The following is a 19,637-nucleotide window of genomic DNA, read 5'->3' on the forward strand; positions in this document are numbered from 1 at the left end:
ATGCTTCATGCAATTATTTTTATAAAAAGTTATGTTTTAGTTGGAGGCTATTAAAACAAACTTGCTTGAAAAAATTGATTGAATAGTTCAATGTAATATTTTAGGAATTGTAGAAGATCTTGGAGAGAGTTAGCTCTGAAAGCTACGGTATTAAGTAATTATCACTTTAAATTGCTGTTTCTAATAACAGAATAGTTCTGATTACTCTTTTGAGAAAGTATCAACTTTAATTTGTATTATCACTGTGCTTTTGGACTTGGTCCATGACAGGGAGTCCAGCTGCTCTAGACTCTGTAACAAGACTTTTACATAGCAGAAGGATGGCACCTATGCTGCTTTTCTGTCTTTATCAGATGCTTCTATGATATGTGAGGTATATAAAAAAAAGGCAGGCCAGCCCTTTAATATTACGGTAAGGATAGCTGTTTTCCTTTGCTTGCCCAAGAATATCTCCTTGTGTAGTGGGAGTGTTTGTAAATAAGGCAGCATTTCCCAAACTGTTTTGCTTCCTGTCTGCCTTTCAGCCAACTTGGTGCATTTGTGCTGTCTGCCCTCCAACTGCACTCTGTCACAGTGTCCTAACTCAGGCGTGTGCTTTTATTTTTGCCTCTCATGCCTGGAAGCATCATTCATTTTCTTTGTCTGATGCTTCTATTTCAGAGATTCCTAGTCTGTGTTTCAAAAACATTGCATTAAATGAGAGGCATAAAAACAGCAGAGAATGCTATTTCCCTAACAAGTTCCAAGTAGAAGCACGGTAGTGGAAATAACTCTGAGGTGTATAAGTGAGGTTAGCATCACCAGCACAGGATTTCCTGGTGTACAGAAATGTACATGTCAGTACAAAAATGAAAACAAGTGTAAGCTCCTATGACACCTTGGTGCTTCTGGGTGACTAAAAAGGCACAAATGACTTATTTAGATAAGCTTTGTGTAAAAGTTTTATTGTTTTTGTCTCAATATTAGGATAGCTATCTCTATAAATTTCTCTGGAGATATGGCACTGTAATTTTACTGCTTTATATCTAGCTGAGATAACACCTTGTCCTTAGGATGCACATGTATGCAGTGAACCTATGATTCAGTTTAGCAGCATGTTAAAAAGTGCACTGTTGCTGTGCTGAGAGTTTATCTATAATCTTGATTTAAACTTTTTACCCAGCCTAAAAATAACTGTACATTTAGAAATAAAGTACTAACAGCAAAATGAATTATTTCAATCCATGTTCTATTACCTTACCAGAAGTCTTTAAAATATTGTTTTGAAAATTGTCAGCTAAATCAGTTGTGGTCTTGCTTTAGCCTATTCACTTTGGGAGCAACATATTGCATTACTGGAAAGGATCCTTTTTTATATTAAGAACAGTGTCTGAGATCATTAGTACTGCTACTGGGTTCATAAATGAAGTGGTCTAGGATAATACAGAATTTGTTTACTGGTTAGTGAAATTGTAGATGAAAATACCAAAAAATATTTTCAGATGGTATAAGTGTGCTGGTAGTGTTGGTGTTAGACAGGATAGGCATTAAACTGAAATTCACTGAAACCAACCCATTCAGTTGAAGCATATGTGCTGAGGAGTTCATGGCAGTACTACTCAAGCACTTAAGGTGTGATGAGATACTTTGTTTCTGAAAAATGTAATTGTAATGAGTAATGCAAGAGTAACTTTTTTTTTTTTTATTTTATTTTTTTTATTCCTGTTCAGTGTCTGCATCTGGCGGGAAGCCTACTTTCTGCTAAAATCCTGTGGGAGAGGAATTATATAAGAAGATATTTATTTTTAATTGCAGTTGTCACATTAAGCTGCAGTGTTATTCACCAAGCAAGAAGTGTATTAGATAATATGTGTTATAAAAAGTAGAAAACTTTGTCTTAATTTCTCAAGATGTTCTATTTAATTTCTTTCCAGAATTGCCACGATGTACCTTCTGTCTTGAATATTGATGGAGTTTAGAAATTTGTTCTGTTTTTGCACAGGTGCTTACATAACATGTTAGCATTTTTCCCCTCTGGATTCTGTGTTGTTTGCTCACACATCTGTCTTTACTCAGACCTGCCTGGTCAGCCTTTCTGCTTCAACAAGGAAGTTGTTGCTTCTCTCCAAGAAGAACCTGTTGAAAATATGTACAGCTTCAATGCATGTTGTTCTGTTGCACAACAGAAAGGCTTATTCCTTTAACAAAAGTAGCTAATTCAGGGTTTTTCTAAAATTCCCTAAACTTACCTAAAATTTTAATCAGTGTCTTAAAAGAGAAAAGATAGGCATCAGAAGTTCATTGGTATTTTAATAACATGGTGTATGGAAGTGTTTGCTTGTAATTATTCTGTAGGAAAGATTTGGATGTACAGATCAAATGCAGGGACTGATGTGAATTAGTAAACACATAAGAATAAAAACTTTGAGGACAAAGTTGTTTTTTTTCCCAGCTTAGGCTTCCACTTTTTTTAATACCACACTGCTCGTATGGTAAAGTGTGCCCATTTCTGCAGACCTTTCATGGGTTGCTTAGAATAAATAATTTTTCTAAACTACTGTGGTCTTCAAGAAGCAAGTGAGAATTTCTGCTTTGCTAAAAGTTTGGCAGGAGAAGGTTGTCTACTTCTCAGAGAAGGCCAGGTGGCAAATATAGTAAGAATGCATTGGCTGTTCAAGTATTTCCTAGGCTATCAGCAGTGTAAAAGCTGGAGTACACAGAGTATGAATTGAACACTTATTTTTTTCACTCTATAATTAATGCAAGAATTACTTTTTTCATCTTTTCTACAGTCTTCATTTTCTTTCTAATTGCTACAGGGAAGTCAGTTTAAGGAAGCTAGTATTTCTTTTGAAGGCAATAGTTATGCTTGCCATTTCTAGAGCATTCTCTTCTAAATCTAAGCTACTGCCAAGAAAACTGTCCTCTGCTCCAATAAGTATACTTTGGTTGGTTTTCTTTTGATTGTACCTGTGGAATGTGCTTTCTTTTGCTCTGGATCCCTCTGCTAGCAGTATGTTTTGAGACTGTTTGGAAGAGTACAATAAAAATCCTTGGTGTTGATAGACATTGTGAAATTGCTGTGGTACTGGTGGAACTGAGAGCTGCAGAGGTGGGTCAGTGCTGGAGTACAGCAATTTGTTGGAGTGGCACGAGGAGGCTAATTGGTATGGCCAAACCCTAGCACTTGAGTACAGAGATGGTCTTCCTGCAGCTAGATAAAAGAAAATGTTCTTGAGCAGCTTCTGCTGTTTAAAGTGCCCAGTTACATATCACTATGCTGATAGCCTAAATTGTAGCTTTGAGCAGCTTTGTGTCTTGGATAGGCTTGCATAGCAAATACCAGTGTCTAAAATACCAGCAGCATACTCAGCCTTGCTTAGCTCTGGGGTTGCTGCCCAAAGCCTGCTCCTGCCTGCAGCTTGACCTGCCTGGCACTGAGGGTGTTTCAGCCAGAGCAGGAACAGAGCACCTGGTGCTGTATCTGTGCCCTGGCAAGGTTACTGTGACAGGTTCAAGTGCTTTGTTTGGATATTAGGTGACTGAACTGTACCACCTGTCTGGAGTTACTCCAGGCTAACTCTGGGCTTTGTCAGTGTGGGAAAACTTGCAAGTTTTCATTTGCTTCTTCCCAGAAGGATTTTGGGCATTAACTGTTCATTAATTTGTTCAAGGAAGAAATGGAGATACCTGGATTCTCATGGTGACTCTAGTATAGTGAGGAGCAGTGGGAGAAGTGTGAAGAATAGAGCCTGAAGGATTTGGAAAGCTGATGGTGTCATCCGAAGGAGCATTTTGCTAGTTTGTTAAAATTTGGATAGGCTCTATGATATCTGGCAAAAGCATAAGATGAAGTAGCAGATATACTGCTGAAATTTTATACTGTATCTTGGAATAGCAGTTGTTCCTGGTCAGTCAAGGTGTTGCTTAAAAACTGCAGGAGTTTTTGATAACAGCTGAAGTATAGGCAGAGAAAGCTGTATAGGAAATGTACTTTTAGAATAAATAAAAGCCACAGTTAAAACATTGAATAATTTACAGGCAAACTGGACTGAAACTGCTTACAATTAGACATGGATTTGCTATCTTTTTTGTTTTCTTGTATGAATAAGTCCTGGTATTTCTTGTGGTGCCAGAAAACTCTGTGTAAGATGCTGACCTTCACAGTGTAGGTTAGGGACTGACTGTAGCAGGAAGGCTGAGACAGTACTTGGCATTATTGCAGACGTTACTATTTTCCATAGTACAATAGTTGAACTATAAAATACTTTTCCTAGGCTACTGAATGTGACTTTGCCAAATGAAAGCAAAAGAGGGACAGCCATTTAAAAGATGGATCCAAAAAGTTGTCTTTATTAGGGCTGTAGTAAGAGGACTTCTGAAGTTTCTATGTGGCTACTTACTTAAAATTATGAAGTAGGAGCTAGAGCATGAACAGTTAAGAGAGTTTTATTTTCCTATTCTCATAGCTAACTTCTTAAATTTTTGTAAAAAGAAGTAGCAATTCATTAATAATTAGCATCTTTAGAGTTTCTTGGGTGTTTCCTTTGAACCTACAGAATATACAAATAATATTCTAGATTTGGCAGCAAAACTTCAAGAATCTTTTTCCAATGCAAAACTGATGTTTGTTGCTAATGAGATATTCCATTTATTTGGTCTCTCAGAGTTCTCCATTTGAGCTGGTGTTGGTGTTACCCCCAGTGGGCTGATTCATGCAGCTCCAGGGGAGTGCAGCTGGGCAGTGTTTCCTTCTGTCTGCGGTGTGCGTGCTACTCGTCATCCTCCTCTTCCAGCCCTTCCTGTAGTTATGTATGACTGTGCTGCTTTTGCTGTTTCCTGTGCCTAACACATCGAAATGGCTCACCAGGTTATGCAGTCTGTTTTGGAGGGAAAATTCCTGTTCTGATGAAAATTGAGGGTTTACAATATGTATTCCTTTAGCTGTGCCACTAAGTTGTGTTTTATTTCCTTTGAGGATTAGGATCAGGAAGTTGTTTCCGGGTGTCACCACCTGGCTGCGAGTCCTCCCAGAAGTTCAAGTTGGATAGTTTGGTACAGGATGTTCCTCTGAGTTGGATGTGTGCCTTCCTACCTTGAAGCTACCCATTACTCATGCCTGTTGGCTTGCAGTGGCCTGGCCATACTGATTAGTGTCTTTATAATTTACTGTGGGTGCTTTAACAGAAGGTTCATTTGGACTGCAGCTTGCATACCATTGTAAATCCTTTTTTTTCCTGTCGAAGTAATACTTGTTTGAGAGTTTTGTGTTAATTATGACAGCTTCTTGTTGTTCTTTGTAGTTTTTAAGTATTGAATTAATTTATTTGTGGTTAAAGTCTTGTATGTCGAGGCTCTTGTTTCTGGGCAAGATGAATTTTTTCTTGCATCCTTCGCACTTGCTTTCAATCGAAAGGATTTTTTTGGCTACATTTCAGGAAATTGTTGCCACTTTACAAAGAATGTGATGAAGAAAATTGTCTTAAGCTATCAAGGAAGCATTAAAAGTGCTTGTGCTTTCTGTGAAAGGGTTTGAGATATTTTTAAGTGTGCATTTTCTATGTTACTCTTTAAAAGAACCAGTGCATCCAGTTCAAAACTCTGCTTAACACATATATTTCGAAGAAGGGCATGCAAGAATACAGGTCTTCATAAAATGAACTTGGCTTCTAGGTTTTTTAATAGATTAATTTTTTTTTGGTATCATTATTTTCCTCATTATATTTGTTTCTAAAATGCAGACTCTTCATTGCTTCTTTCTGCATTTGTGCTGTAACTTCATGCTACAAATGTTCTCGTTTAGTAACTCCTTTCATTAACTTCCATTTTCATGGTATGCACTATTATGTTTTTGGTTGTTTTGCTGAGAAGACAGTAGTACCATATTCTATTTCCCTGCCAAAAAAAAAGAGATATATATATATATATATATAATAGATACTAGTGAATAAACCTATGGTTAAGGAAACTTTTTCTGATTTTTGTTTTTTTTTTCTTTTAGTTCCTGGAATGGATGGTGGTGGGTTAGCTGATGCTAATCTAACAGATTCGTACTTTAGCACCAGCTTCATCGGCGTTAATGGATTTGGAAGTCCTGCTGAAACGAAGTATCCCATGATGCAGGTAATAGCAGTGATTTGTATAATGTTTCATTAGTTCCAGATGGTGTTACACCAAAAAGGGAAAACTGCTTTGGAGGCAGGACAAATGGAGCCTTCTGGAATGTGTTATCTTGTATGATATACAGAGTATATACTCACTTTAATCTTGCAAATGGAAATGAAACAGTATCATTCATTTAAAATTAATCTGTTTTTATTTGCATTTACCTGAGCTGTTGTGCTGAGCTTTGCTGCATCCATTAGGTTTGCTGCATTAGGTTCTTTTCTGAATGTGACTTTCTACATTTCTTTTTAGGCTCATAGCTTTTGATAGCCTTTTGCTAAATATATCAAAATCCAGTTTTGAAACTTTTCAAAGTTCAAAAGTTGCTGAAGGAAAATGTGAACTGTCAGACCCGAAATTACTAGGCAAAAATTTCAGGATTTGTCAACTCAGACTCTGGTGATGGTATGTTGAATTCATACTTAAGTCTTCTAAAATGTCTCCTGGTATTTATAGTGTTGTGTAGAAGTTGGCATCGGAACTCCCATGAGGTGGAACATATTGTGTAGGTAGTATTCTGCAAAATTTTCAACAAAAGTCTGTTGTATTTAAAACCTAAATGAGTATCTACTGAATTAACACATAAAGGACTATAATAACTGTCTCAAAGTGTTATGCATTTTAAAAGAAGCAGAGTCTGTCCCTGAAAGAAGATGGTCTGTCCTATATTAAACAGAGCAACTTGTGGTAAATGAAAGAGAGCACAACTCAAACAGTTCACACTGAGTCCTGACAACAACTCTCTTCTTTTATATCGAGGAAACTCTCCTTATGAGGTTACTTTGATCTCAATTGTGGCTGTATTATGGATTGAAAAATAACTCAGCAAAAGGTGGGAATTAATTAGATGTGTTATTTTTTTTCTTTTGTTTGGTTGTTTGTTTTTTTACTGCATGTTTTCAAGAAGACTGGATTTTCTTATTCGACAGAATTGCAGAAGTATGGAAATGTTTTCTTGACAGTTATGCATGATTTAAAAAGAAAAAAATTTAACCTCTGATCCCAAAGTATACTATTGAAGCTGGCAGTTACAGTTTTTGTATAACTGAGGTCCTGTAATTTTAACACAGTCATTATATTTTGTATCCTTAAACTGTGTTCTACAGAAACACTGTCTTTCTAAACACCAATCTTTAGTTATAACTGTTTCTTCTGGAAAGACAGACAATAAGGCATGCATCTAACATGAATGCTGATAGGATTTTAAAATACTTACTAATGCCTGAGATTACAGTCAAGGCATTATTGTTTCTCTTTGAGAAGAAATCAGTGTGCCTCTTGTCTATTGGAGGATAAGGAAAATTACTTCAGAATAAGGGTTTTATTAGTGTTGAGAATGTAGTTAGAGGCATCAAACTGCAGTTTCAAAAGCATTCCTGTATTGATTTCATTCCTTTGATTATTCCTGTAATTTGAATTCTTGTTTGCATAGGTAAAGCTGGTAATGCTGTATGTTTTGATTGTGTGTCAGCTACTAGGTTAAGTCCATACTGACAAAGTTTAGCCACTTGGAATGAGATTTTCTTTGTCATTCAGCCATTTGGAAAGCAAGGCAAGGGAGTTTTAATGGGTTTGACTTTAAGTAATACTAGTCCTTTATGGTTTGGCCTAGAGACTTTGAATCTGATAGATTGGTTATTCTGTCAAGGATGTACCTCTTGCTTGCTTTCTCTGAAAATGTGCACAAATTTTGTCATTTTATTAAATTTTGCAGACCTGGATTATATGGACCTGCTGGAGACTTCCTAGATGTTAAATAATTTCCCAAAGATGTAATCTGCTCTGGCATGTTCTATCTTGAGTGCAGTTTTGCAGTTATAGCTCAGGTATAATCTAGGCCTTGCCTGGACTCAGAGCAGGAATGCTGATCAGCTTCATTTCCCTCTTTCCTTTTCTTCCACTTCAGACTGAAGCAGCATGGAAGTGGATCTATATTTAATGAAAGAGAGCTGTATCTGTGTTAATTGAAGCAGGGGGGTTGGTAAGGGAAAAGAAACTTACCCTGGGGGCTTAGAGAAGCTGAGCTGAAGATAAGTAAAGAAGAAACCAGGAAAGATCGAGCAAAGGGACTGAAGCAGAGGGGAGACCATGGTGGGACACTCACAGAATGGGAACTGGAATGGTATGAATGCAATACGCAGAAACTGAAAACAAGTTTTCATAATGTAAAGGTGGAGAGAACCTTTAGGGTTCTAGGTGGAGAGAACAAATCCATATTCCTATTTCTCTCCAGGTTCTCAAATCAATTTAAAGATACTAAAAGTTTAGTGTACTGCCATCAATGAAACATCAGATGTCGTCTGTAAAATATTTCATTAACTCTCAGTTTTGCTTTTACAGATGGAAACATCAGTTCCATCTGAGTTGTTTTGTCATCTCTGGTGAATCTGTAGTTCACAAATAGATGCATCAGTGATGCAATATGATGCAAATTCTTCAGCTTGTTTTTTGGGAAATTGCACAAACATGCAAATAAACACACTAGATAGAAAAACAGTAGTAAGATGCAGCCAAATGCTAGGAAATGGTAAGCTTAGGTTGCCCAGTGCAGCCTTGAGGTTGCATGTAGTGTTGTATTTCTCATAACGTAGTGTAATTTTTTCAGTGGGAAAATTATCAATGGGACTTAATCAGAATACAAGATATGTGGCACATCCATATGTATGGAGCATCTCTTTGATATTTGATTAAAAGTTCATTATATGGTTCTGTGCTTTATTCCTGCATGCTGTTTGCATCCTTGTGAAGACTCTTAGCTGGCAGTGCTCTTTTGAGTGCTGTTACAATTATTCCATCAAAATTTGTGCAGTGTTTTCTGTATGAAACAAGAAGGTAGCCTATGTTTTATAGATGCATGGGATGGAAAAGGATGGCAGTTAAACAAACAATGGTGCAACAGTGCTGGCAAACAAGAGGCCTGAAGTTTTGAAACTAGTCTTTAGAGTTGGAAGGTGGAGAATGGAATTAATAACCACCAGTAAAATACTTGATTCAAGTTGCTTAACTGGCCTCACTCTATCAAAGATAGTAAAAAAGTCAGTCTCTTTAGGGTATTGCTCACTTCTGTTACATTAAATAATCCTTCTGCTGTCCTAGTTTTATTCACTACATACCTCTCAACATAATCATCAGGTATTCAACTGAAGTCTTAACTATTCCAATCTAATCTCCAGAATGTGCTTTTCATGTGCAGTACATAAAACAGAGGTTTGTTGAAAAGAGTATATGGTTGTACATGTTTGGGTTATCATAATGCATATATAATGGAACCAGACTGCATCAAGCAAAGCTGTATCAAAGTTTGCAGTTACCAGATTTTTGTGTGCAGTGCCTGATCTCTAAGACTCCGTGTTAAGTAAGCAGCAAAAAGGAGGAAAGTTGATTATATCATTATGAATTGGGAGTGGATGTGCTGCTTGACCATAAATAATGTAAATGAATAGTCGTCAGCATTTCTGTAGAATTGCTATTTCTGACTTTTGGATTTCATTTATGTCTGTGGGAGAATATTTTATGAGATCTTCGTATCTTTGGGCTTAGATTAGCAGTGAAGATGAGTGAATGGTAATGCTCATTTTGCAATAGGGAAAACAGAGTAATAGTTCTTGGTACAGTTCAGAAGAGGCAGGGTTTTTGAAGCAGCCATGGCTGTAATATCTCCTTTTTCTTCCTTTCTGAAAAAATATCTCTTTGCCTCATCCTTCCATTCCTCCTCCTTAAAAGCCATTTGTGATTGGCCAACCTTCCATTGTCCCCCCCCATCATCATCTTCTGTTGTTACTAACTTAGTTTCCTATTGACTAATAGTCTTCTGTCCTCATTGGTTTGTGTTTTTCCATAAGATTGTTTGGTTTCACGTGTCTCTTCTTCCCTCAATCTGCATATGCTTTCACTATATACTATATTAATATAGTATATACTATACAGTATATATACTCTGTTAACAGTTTTGTTTTCTATCTTATCAAAGCACTTTTTTCTGTTTTCCCCTTCTCTAAGTAATACTAACTGACTGCAGAGCAGGCCAGGGCAGCACATGGCCACAGGCTGCATGCTGTACTCAAAGCTGTTTTTTTGCTTCTTGGTGTAGCAGCAGCTGCCAAGAGAAAGTCAGAGGTGTGGTTTGAAAAGCAGCTCACTGCTTTTGGCTTTCCCAGCAGTGAAGAGACAGGAGCTGGCTGGCTGGGATGCCTCTAATGCTTGGCTGTTTGCTCAGTTGCTCTGTGTATGCTTCTTGGTTGGCTGGTGTCACTGTTCCTCTGGCATTAGTGGTGCCCTTTGACAAGCTTGTGGATTGACCAAGATGCAGATGGTGTGGAAAGAAGCTTTAATGATATTAAGTTGGGCTGTTCAAAAGGTATTGTAGAAGGATGAGGCAGAGAAGTTTCTTGATGTTAAAACATTTAATGTTGTATTAGAATTGAGCAACTTGGTTGTAAGAGCATAAAACAGTAGAAGGTGCCTTCATCCATGTTGCTTGACAGAGATCTGGTTTTCCTTATTTTGATGGGATGAGATTTATAACTACATGGATTCCATTGGATTGCAGGTTGTGTAGAAAGGAAGAATCTTATTTTCTCAGTACAACACCCTGATTGAAATAGAGGGAGTAACTGTCCTCAGCATTAAGATTGGCAAGGCCAAGCAATGGAGAAGAATTAGTTTTGCTTGCTTTCACTATGCAAATGTTGGTGTACTAAGCATTCTTGAATAGCCTGAGAAGTAGCAACCATGCTCACTTCAAAGTCTTGCAGCTGAATAAACACAAAGACTTTTGTTGCCATTGCTGCATCTGCCAACAGTCGAGTAATAAAACTCTCCTTATAGCACAGAAGCTTGTCTTCACTTTTAACTGTTGGGAACAGAGTGGGGCTACAGATGTGCTGTTTTTAAATATAAAATTATGCAGTTGTTTTCGTAATACTTTCTGGAGAAATCCAGTTGCTTTAGTTTCAGCAGTTGAGTGGGTTATTCTATAGATGGTGCCACATGTGCTGTCAAAGAGAGCTTTTGGATTGTTTAAAAAGTAAAGCAAAAGATACCACCCTTTGTAGGTCAAAGAATCTGACAACTGAATGTCACAGCCAAACAAATCAATCTTAATCTCTTGCAGAATGACTGTTTGTACTCCAGTCAACATTATTCTAAAAATTATGAAGAAATATTCTGAAATACAGTTCCAGTAAAACAGTAGTAAGATGAAGAGACTAGATTGTGACATATTGCAAAATATGAAATGGCCATGAGGAAAATCCTTACTCTCCTAGGGTTAGGGCAGGGAATATAGAGAAAAAAGGAGTAAATATAATCTCTTACATATTCTGGAGAAAAGAAATGGTGGAGAAAAAAAGGAAAAACAGTCACTTAAAGATAAGTCTTATAAGCTGTGTAAAACTAGATCTAATTGTCTGCATCAAAGTTTTATTTGTGCTTTATCTTGATGAGAACTTTGCAATATACACTTGAGGGAGATGAAAGTAAAGGAAACTTGCCTTAAGTGCAGCTATAATTTTGGGGTTTGTGACTGAATATTGAAGGGTGGAGGCAAGGTGGTGTGTTCGTTTTAGAAGGTGGGAATGTTTGTTATAACACTTCTCTTCTTAGTACACTGTGCAGAGGAAGTGGACTGCCTGAGGTAAAACATTGCTGAAAGGTCAGGGGTGGTGATCCTTCCCTTCTGTCCAGCAGTGAAGTCACACCTGAGGTGCTGGGCTTCTCACTGCATGAGAGACAGGGATGTACTGAAGAGTCCCCTCCAGTGAAGGGTCACAAAGAGGATGTGGGTACTGGAGCATCCTTCCTGTGAGGAGAAGATAAACGGAAACAACTTTTAAATTCCTTTAAAGGGAGAGGGGCAGATGTATGCCAGCCATCCTAGTTGAATTTTGAAAAGAAATGAACCTTGGCAAATCATAGCAATCAATAGGCAGGCTGAGAAAAGAAGTTTGTGGAACTGAGTGTTTTACTTTATCACAAAGTTGTCTTTCTGTATTAACTTCCATATGATAAAAGCCCTGATGTAGTAAAACAGTCTGAAGCTCTCATGTGTGTGTTCTTATCTTCCCCGTCAGGCTTAATATTTAATTTTCTTCCCTGTTAATGGTTGCTTTTGCCTTTCTGGAGCTTTCATCCCTTGGGCTTGAGGTGCTTACAATCTTCTTGAAATTGCATTTGTATGAAAAACAGTTTGAGATCATTAGAAGAGGTTGAGAAGTGTTATTTAAAGTCAAAGCTGCCTTCTGGAAAACACAAATAACAATCAGCACTTGTATGTTCTTTTAATTTTTTTTAAAGTTTCTTTTTTTTTTTTTTTACTTTCAAGACCTCTTAGGTGAAAAATCAGATACAGGAGTAGCCTTCATTAAGACCAAATGCATTTGGGTGTGGTAGAAGTCTTAATATTAAAACAGTTCAAAAAGCTTTTACTGATTACATGCAGGTCTTCTGTGAATAATGTTAAGGTAAGAACCTTGTGTTTGTGTAATAAAAGTGAGCAAAATGAAAAATTCGTGGATGTGGTGGATGTTTCTAACTATTCAAGGTACAAGTTACGAGCAGTTGATATGGCAAGAGCTGCCCAAGCTTTGGATTTTTGGAATTCTGGTGTGAGATATGTTTGCACCTTGAATAGGAACTTGACTTTGTTAAAGCACAGTTGATGCTCACAGATTTGGGTTGCACTGTGCTTTCAGAATCCAGAACAATATGCTCTGTCTCGGTCTGCCTTGCATGCACCGTATGTTCTCAGTGATCGTGTCAGAACTGGTTTTCATCATCTCAGGCTCCTCTGGACATTGAAAGTTCTGTTGGTTGAATGTTTAACTCCTGTACTTGAGGATGGTGACTTTTGATGGAATGAAAGTGCTTTGTTCCATGTTTAACCTATATGCTTAACCAGCTTTGATACCAACCTAGTTCTCAATATCATATTTTTTCCTGTTTCAACAAATCATTGTCTTTTGCATTACAATTAGTATTAAATCTGGTATTATAAGTGGATATTAATACTATTTTTATCTACACCTGCACAAATCTTGTGCAAATCTGAAAGGTTCCCTTTTAGAAATTTCTTTTTAAACCCCTTTGTTTTATGAAGAGCGGTGTTGATGTCTCAAATGCCAAAAAAAAAAAAAAAATCCTAACACGGATGCTTCTTAAATATTTGTAACAAACTAATCAACTTCTTCCCATTGCTTAGGAAGGGAATATGGCATATGATTACTTGAGGTACTGTAATTCAGAAATGATCTTGATGTATTTTTTTCTTATTTTGATGATTGTGAGCAATAGGATGAATGTCCTTGAATTTGGGCAAAACTTACCAGTTTAGTGTGGGTCTCTCAAAGTGGTGCCTTGTTTTGTAAAAATAAGTCAACTTTGTTTCACTATACCGAAGGCCTTTGTGTATAGAATTGTTTATCACTTAAGCAGTTGGTAATATTTATATTGTGTCAGGTCAGTATATTTAGGAGCAAGAGACAGGTGACATCAAACTAAGGAAAGAGCCTGTAGCAAGCAGCCTGCTTGAGGTCTTGGAAAAGCTGAAGGTTTACATGCTATTTACATGCTATAAGCATTCCACTTAAAAGCTGCTTTACGTAATCTCTTCTTTTAGATAGAAATTTTAAAAACAACAGCTCCTAGTGAGGTTTGTGGTGCTTTAAAAACAGCAAGTGTTGAGAAACTTGAATTGCAGCAGATTTACAGTTCTGCCATATTGGATAGCACTCCTGCTTCTACTGCTTGTCCTCTGTTCTTACCAAAATTACTCCAGAATATTGATCTTTGTGGTCAACAATTAGATGAAATGGCATTGAAGTATAACATAGTAAGGCTATGTAATAACATTGGGACTGGCTGTGGAGAAAAATAACCTTAAAAAGCAACTCCAGTGACCAGTTCTGAGTCAGTCTGTGTCTAGACTACTAAATGAAACATGCCTGGAAACCTTCCTTGAAGCTTTGGGCCAGCTGGCACAAAATGGCCTGTTTGTGCTGGTGTGTGCTCACCCACTAAAGCAGAGTCTGCATGCAAACTGTTGATTTGAAGGGTTCTCAAACCTTTTCACTGCTGAATGGTGCCTGGAAATTGGCTGAGAGACTCTGGGTTGATGTGGGCCAAAAGCATGCCAGGGAGTATTTTAACAAATTAGTGGTTGTCTCTCAGTGATGAAGAACACTTCCTGACCTTGCCTTCCTTTTCTTCTCACACTTTTTCTTCCTGTTGGGAAGCTGGTGAAAGAAAATAATAAGCAGGAGTTAGAAGAGACACTTTAAAACTTCTTTATCAAAGAAGCAGTAGCTCTTAGAGCAGCACCACTTCACTTTAGTCCAGTTTATTGCTAGCTGATATTTATGGAGGAGTGCAGAAGAAACAGGTGGAGCCTAGGAGGAGTGTTAAAAGGATTTCAGATGTCCTGCTGACTTGGAAGAATTGGATGTTTTGCTGAAAGGTCTCAAAAGGTTCTTTTATTTTTGAAAATTATCTATTAAATTCTTAATTTATGTATTTTTCATTGGAGAAGTTTCATGTTGTGGTGATAATATATTAAAGGGAGGAGTTGTTTCAGGAGTGCAGTGTGAAAGACTGTTTTAAGGAGATAAGTAATTGTTTTATCTAATGTTTTCACAATACACAGGAAGAGAACCATATGTTTTGTATACCCTCCTCATTTAGAAGAAGTTAATGAAGATAGTGTTTAATTTTAATGTGCAGTAGTTTCTGGTTTGCATTTCTGTTGTGCAAAATGCTTTATTTTACTAAACATTTTTGTCAATTGAAAGTCTGTTTGCTTAGTGTATTTACTAAATGAGGAATGAGCAAAAGTTTTGTGGTCTGTCTGTAGAACTTACTAAAGATCCTCTCCAATGCCCTATGTTAATCTGTTAAGGCTTTATTTTACATGTACACTTTCTTCTTTTATTTTTACAGAGGATGACAAATAGCAGCAGCTCCCCTAGCCTTCTTAATGACAGTGCCAAGCAGTATGCAGGCCATGGTAAGTGTGTTTAAAGTAATACATATAAAAGTGTGTGTGAAAATGAGAGATTCACTGTCACAAAACTGAGGCTTAAGGGAATGTTAGCTAGCTCCCTGATTTTGAGATATACCAGAACTTTGTTTTCTAACAGTAGTCTAATAAACTCATAAATTTTCAGCCTTTTCTTTGCTGTGGTGGAAAAACTAAAAAAAGTCATTATCAGTCATGTCACTTCAAGTCAAATGCTAATTTGGATATCCACTGTAAAGGACTGATAGCTTAAGCATTTATGCTGCTTCACTGATAGCTTAAGCATTTGTGTTGCTTCACTTGTAGTATCCCTTTTTATTATGCTTCTTGGGTAAGTTATTTTGTGGGATGAGTGTACAGGTGTTTTCTGTTAAATTTAGGGTGTGTGGATTTTGTGAAATGTCACATAACTGGTGATTTTTAATAGCTATTCAGTTTTGTCTTGCAAGCAGTGCTTTGCCTCTTAAAATTTTTTCCTTGCTATAGGAAGATGTTTTATATACATGATTTTCAGCTGAAGAAAATGTCTTGATAGTGGAAGCCTAGCTACTCACTAAATTATTGTAGAGAGAATATTGAGCTTTGTAATGTGCTCTTTAGAATCATTACAGATTATTTCAGCCGTAGCTGTTAAATTAAGTTCCTTAAAGAAGAGGGTACTGCTCCCTTATGGCAAGGACATACATTTAAAATTTCTGCATTGAAAATTGCTGTTTAAATTATGCTCTAGAACTCTATTTGCATGTCTGACCCTGAAGCTAGTCTACTTACCAGGATTATAATTTTTTAAGCATGGTAGTAACTGCTATAAAATGAACTTACTTGAAAGTCAAAATTTGCAGGTGTTTTCTTGTTTTTTCTTCCTAGTTTATTTCCAGTAGGCTATGAGATCAGCTCTGCTTCTTTTGTCCCACTGAACAATTAGCTATTCAAGGCAGTGCAGGTCTCCAGTTTTAAATGCAGTCAGAGTTTGACTGTGACAGGCCAAATAGTAATGGTGATGCATGTCAAGGAGAGAAACCGTTTTAAATTTTGTTGTGTCTCAGATCCTTCCCCCTCTCTCTCCATCGCTCTGCCAAACAGTGCTTCACTTGTAGAATAGCCCTTTTAGGGAATATTTATTGTTGAACAAATATGAGAGAAATTCTGTTACAAATTTAATATTGAAGAAAGTGTTTCATCGAAACACCAATGTTTACAACTAGCAGTCATCTGCTAATTTGACAGTTTTAGCAGTGTAGTTCAGAGTTTTAAATTGCATCTGAATGTTACACAGTTTTTGATACTTCAGCTGTGGAAAATATGAATAGGAACCAAAAAAAAGCAATAAAAAGGTATTGATGCAATGTGGACTTCTGCTATCCTTGGTTCTAATTTAAACTTGATGTGCAGAACAGTGACAGGACAAGCAAAATCCACATCATATGTAAGACTTGTTACACAGAAGATTGCTAATTTCAGGAAGCTGGAGATCACAGATAAAAATCAGATAAAATCACAGAACCTTTTATAGAGGAAAAAACTTTTTAAGATAGAGTCCAACTGTTATCCAAGTGAACTGCTGAAGCTTTCCCTCAGTACTACATTTATGCAGTGCCCCTAGGGATGGTGACTCCTGCACTTGCCGTGGGCAGCCTGTTCCAAGGCTTGTCAAGCCTTTCAGAGGGTTTTGTGGTGCGTTGGAAACATTGTAATGTATCATCTACAGAGTTAAAAATGACATGCAAATATAAGGAGCACTTACAGCAGGTTTTCTGATCAGATGAAGGCTGTGAAATGTTGGGTAGCCTTTAAATAGTGTCAACAGCAATTAAACTTGCTGAATTCTGTTAATGAACACCATTTCAATTAAGCAGTTGCATAGAATAAGTGCTGGTGGTTTTAGCAGTGTGATTGCTAAGCCTAGCTTTGTCAAAAGGATTTTTTCCATACAGAGATAAGTTAAAAAATATAAAACTTCTTTTAGCAGTGTGCATGTATATATATAACACATTGGTTTTACATTGGTTTTATAGATCCACTAACTTCACCAAATTCATCCTTGTTTAATGACTTTGCTGCCCTCAGCGTGTCTCAAAGGAGGAAGGTAGGCAACAACTAAATCATAAGTAGCATATTTGAGTTGACAGTGAAGAAGATCTGGAATAACTTGAAATGCTACATGAAATAAGGATAATTCTTCTGATGTTACTAGATTTATTTTAATGTGCTGCTGATGATATAAATAAGATCATACTGCTTCATTTTTGCTGCATCAGATCAGACTGCTGCTGCTATTAAGAAATACTCCAGACACTTGTAAACTGAAGTTTATAGAATACGAAACTTAGTACGTAGCCCACTGAATTTGAAAACAAATTATTTTTTTTTCTACTAAAGGGCATATGACCTGCAAGCCTTTATGGCAGCAAGTTCAGAGTACATTGAGAATCATTCTCCCAATTTTTTATGTTATGTGATGATAATTATAACAGTTCGAAATGCATTTAGGTTAAAAGACACTGTTATCATTGGGAAGTGAGGGTTTGGGGTTTTTCCATCCCTCTTATTTGTATTGAGAAACCTTTCTTTTGCTGAGGGCTAGACAGCATCTTCAAACACCTTTGACCTGCAGCTGTACAAGTTGTGTTTTCCAGTTGTACACTCAGTGGTTGGAATAAGAGACAAAAGTTTGATTATGCATGAGTTCCTTCTCATCTTTGTGAACTGTCACTTACCAAACCAGACATTACCTTGTCCCAAGCAGTTATTAAGTTTTACTTTCACTGGTGACTTTCATGTTCTACTGCTTATTAGCCACATTTTCCTGAGCTTTCCTGTAGTAAATGATGAAAGCAAGCTACATCAGCTGTTCTTCACCCTGCAGGTGAAGATTGAGCTTAAAGATAATTGCTATAGTTGTTTTTTTTAAATATACTGTTTTTTAAATATAAATGCTGTTGTAGAACATTAATTTTCTAATATTATGATGTATCCAAACTACATGGAATATCTGCATTGCTCTTTTCCTTAATGCCAGTACAATGCACTGAGAGTAAGGAACTATAAATGTGTTGCTTATCCAATTACCAAGGCTGGTAAAAATGAAAAATAATTGTACATTCCTTCTTAACACAGGCTTTGAGAGCCAATATATACACATATGTATGTATGTGTCTGGGTGTAAACTTGTGCTTGTATATGAACCACATGCACCAAAGAAAATAAGCTATCAAACAGAAGTATTGCAAGAATGACCAGTGCCTCTTAAAATTTCTTTGAAGTTAAGCAGGACAAAGTGAAAACACACCAATTAATGTTTTCTTGTAAAGCACAAATACCTCAAAGCTCAAATAGTAATTCAGAGTGCTTTCTGACCTAGTCCATTTTTTTCCTCAAGAAAAAGAAGCAAATTAAGGCACTGGCTGCTAAAATAGTGTTAAGAGTAAGTTTTATCTGTGAAATTGATTAACTTGGATTTTTTTCTAGTCAGCATTTCAGCTATAACTGGCATTAATTGAAAGAGGTTTGTATGTTTCTTTGCATATTCATTTATTTTTTATTTTTATATTTTACTTTTTATTATTTATTATGACTGCTATTTTGTAATGCATGCTTGTATTAAAGGTTGTTAAATACTAGTAATGGGGAAGTTTTCATAAAATACTATTTGAGCTGTGTAAATCTAGGCATCCAGGCTCCCTCTATAGTCAGCACAGGGAGATGAGTTATATAAAGAAACATTTAGCTCTCTCTGAGAAAAATACTTTGGAAATGACCAGATGTTGGTGATTGCTTTAAGTGGACAAAATTTGATGGCTAAAGGTATGAGAAATTAATAAGTTGTGTCTGACTTTTGCTGCCAGTCAATACATTGCAAGTAGTTATGATGTAGTTTTTAAATAACTTACAGTATTTTTATTATAATATCCAAATTGTCTGAAGTTATTTCCTTAAAAGCACTAAATGCTTGAGAGCTAGGTATTGAAGAACTTATGTGATTCCCTTCTACCCCAGTAACTGGGGTTTGTTTAGAGCTTGAACAATGGGGTTTATTAGGCCAGTGCTTGGTGACTTGCTGTGTATGAAGGGAGCCTTGGTGACTAGTTCAAATGTAGGTGTTTACAACATTTACTTTGAAAAAATTCTCTATTATCTTGTGAAGAGCCTGTGTCTAAAGTTTTGTTTGTTCTGAACTAGCTGGCAAAACCAGCATTTCCTTCGTTTATCACTGACTTGGAGGACAGATATAATACAGTCTTGGTAAGTGAACAAAGAACAATTGCTTTCCTTTAAAAATATCACAATTCTAGTTAGTTATATTTTGAAGTATTAAGTTATTTGGAGCTAAGTAAAAACTGCATGTTTGTGTAAAACTGAATAGTTTCTGTAGAAGCATGTACTATGTATTCTGTTAAGCAAGTTTATTGATTCTCTGGATATTGCTGATCATGTTATACTGGCAGCTCTTTAACAATGGGCAAGCCATATGGAGAAATATTTG

The 19,637-nt window shown here is 36.6% G+C and overlaps 1 protein-coding gene across 4 annotated transcripts in view; it reads left to right on the top strand.

Moving 5' to 3' along the window:
• The window catches only part of PAN3 (poly(A) specific ribonuclease subunit PAN3), a 96,289-nt gene that overhangs the window by 7,003 nt on the left and 69,649 nt on the right, over positions 1-19,637 (top strand). For all 4 annotated transcript variants that reach the window (XM_056488126.1, XM_056488209.1, XM_056488046.1 and 1 more), the window contains exons 2-5: positions 5,981-6,102; positions 15,076-15,142; positions 17,170-17,240; positions 19,334-19,396. In XM_056488126.1, coding sequence (XP_056344101.1) covers positions 5,981-6,102; positions 15,076-15,142; positions 17,170-17,240; positions 19,334-19,396 — 323 coding nt within the window. The remainder of the gene's footprint in view (positions 1-5,980; positions 6,103-15,075; positions 15,143-17,169; positions 17,241-19,333; positions 19,397-19,637) is intronic.

This window comes from Oenanthe melanoleuca, chromosome 1 (genome assembly GCF_029582105.1).
Source record: "Oenanthe melanoleuca isolate GR-GAL-2019-014 chromosome 1, OMel1.0, whole genome shotgun sequence".
NCBI lineage: Eukaryota > Metazoa > Chordata > Aves > Passeriformes > Muscicapidae > Oenanthe > Oenanthe melanoleuca.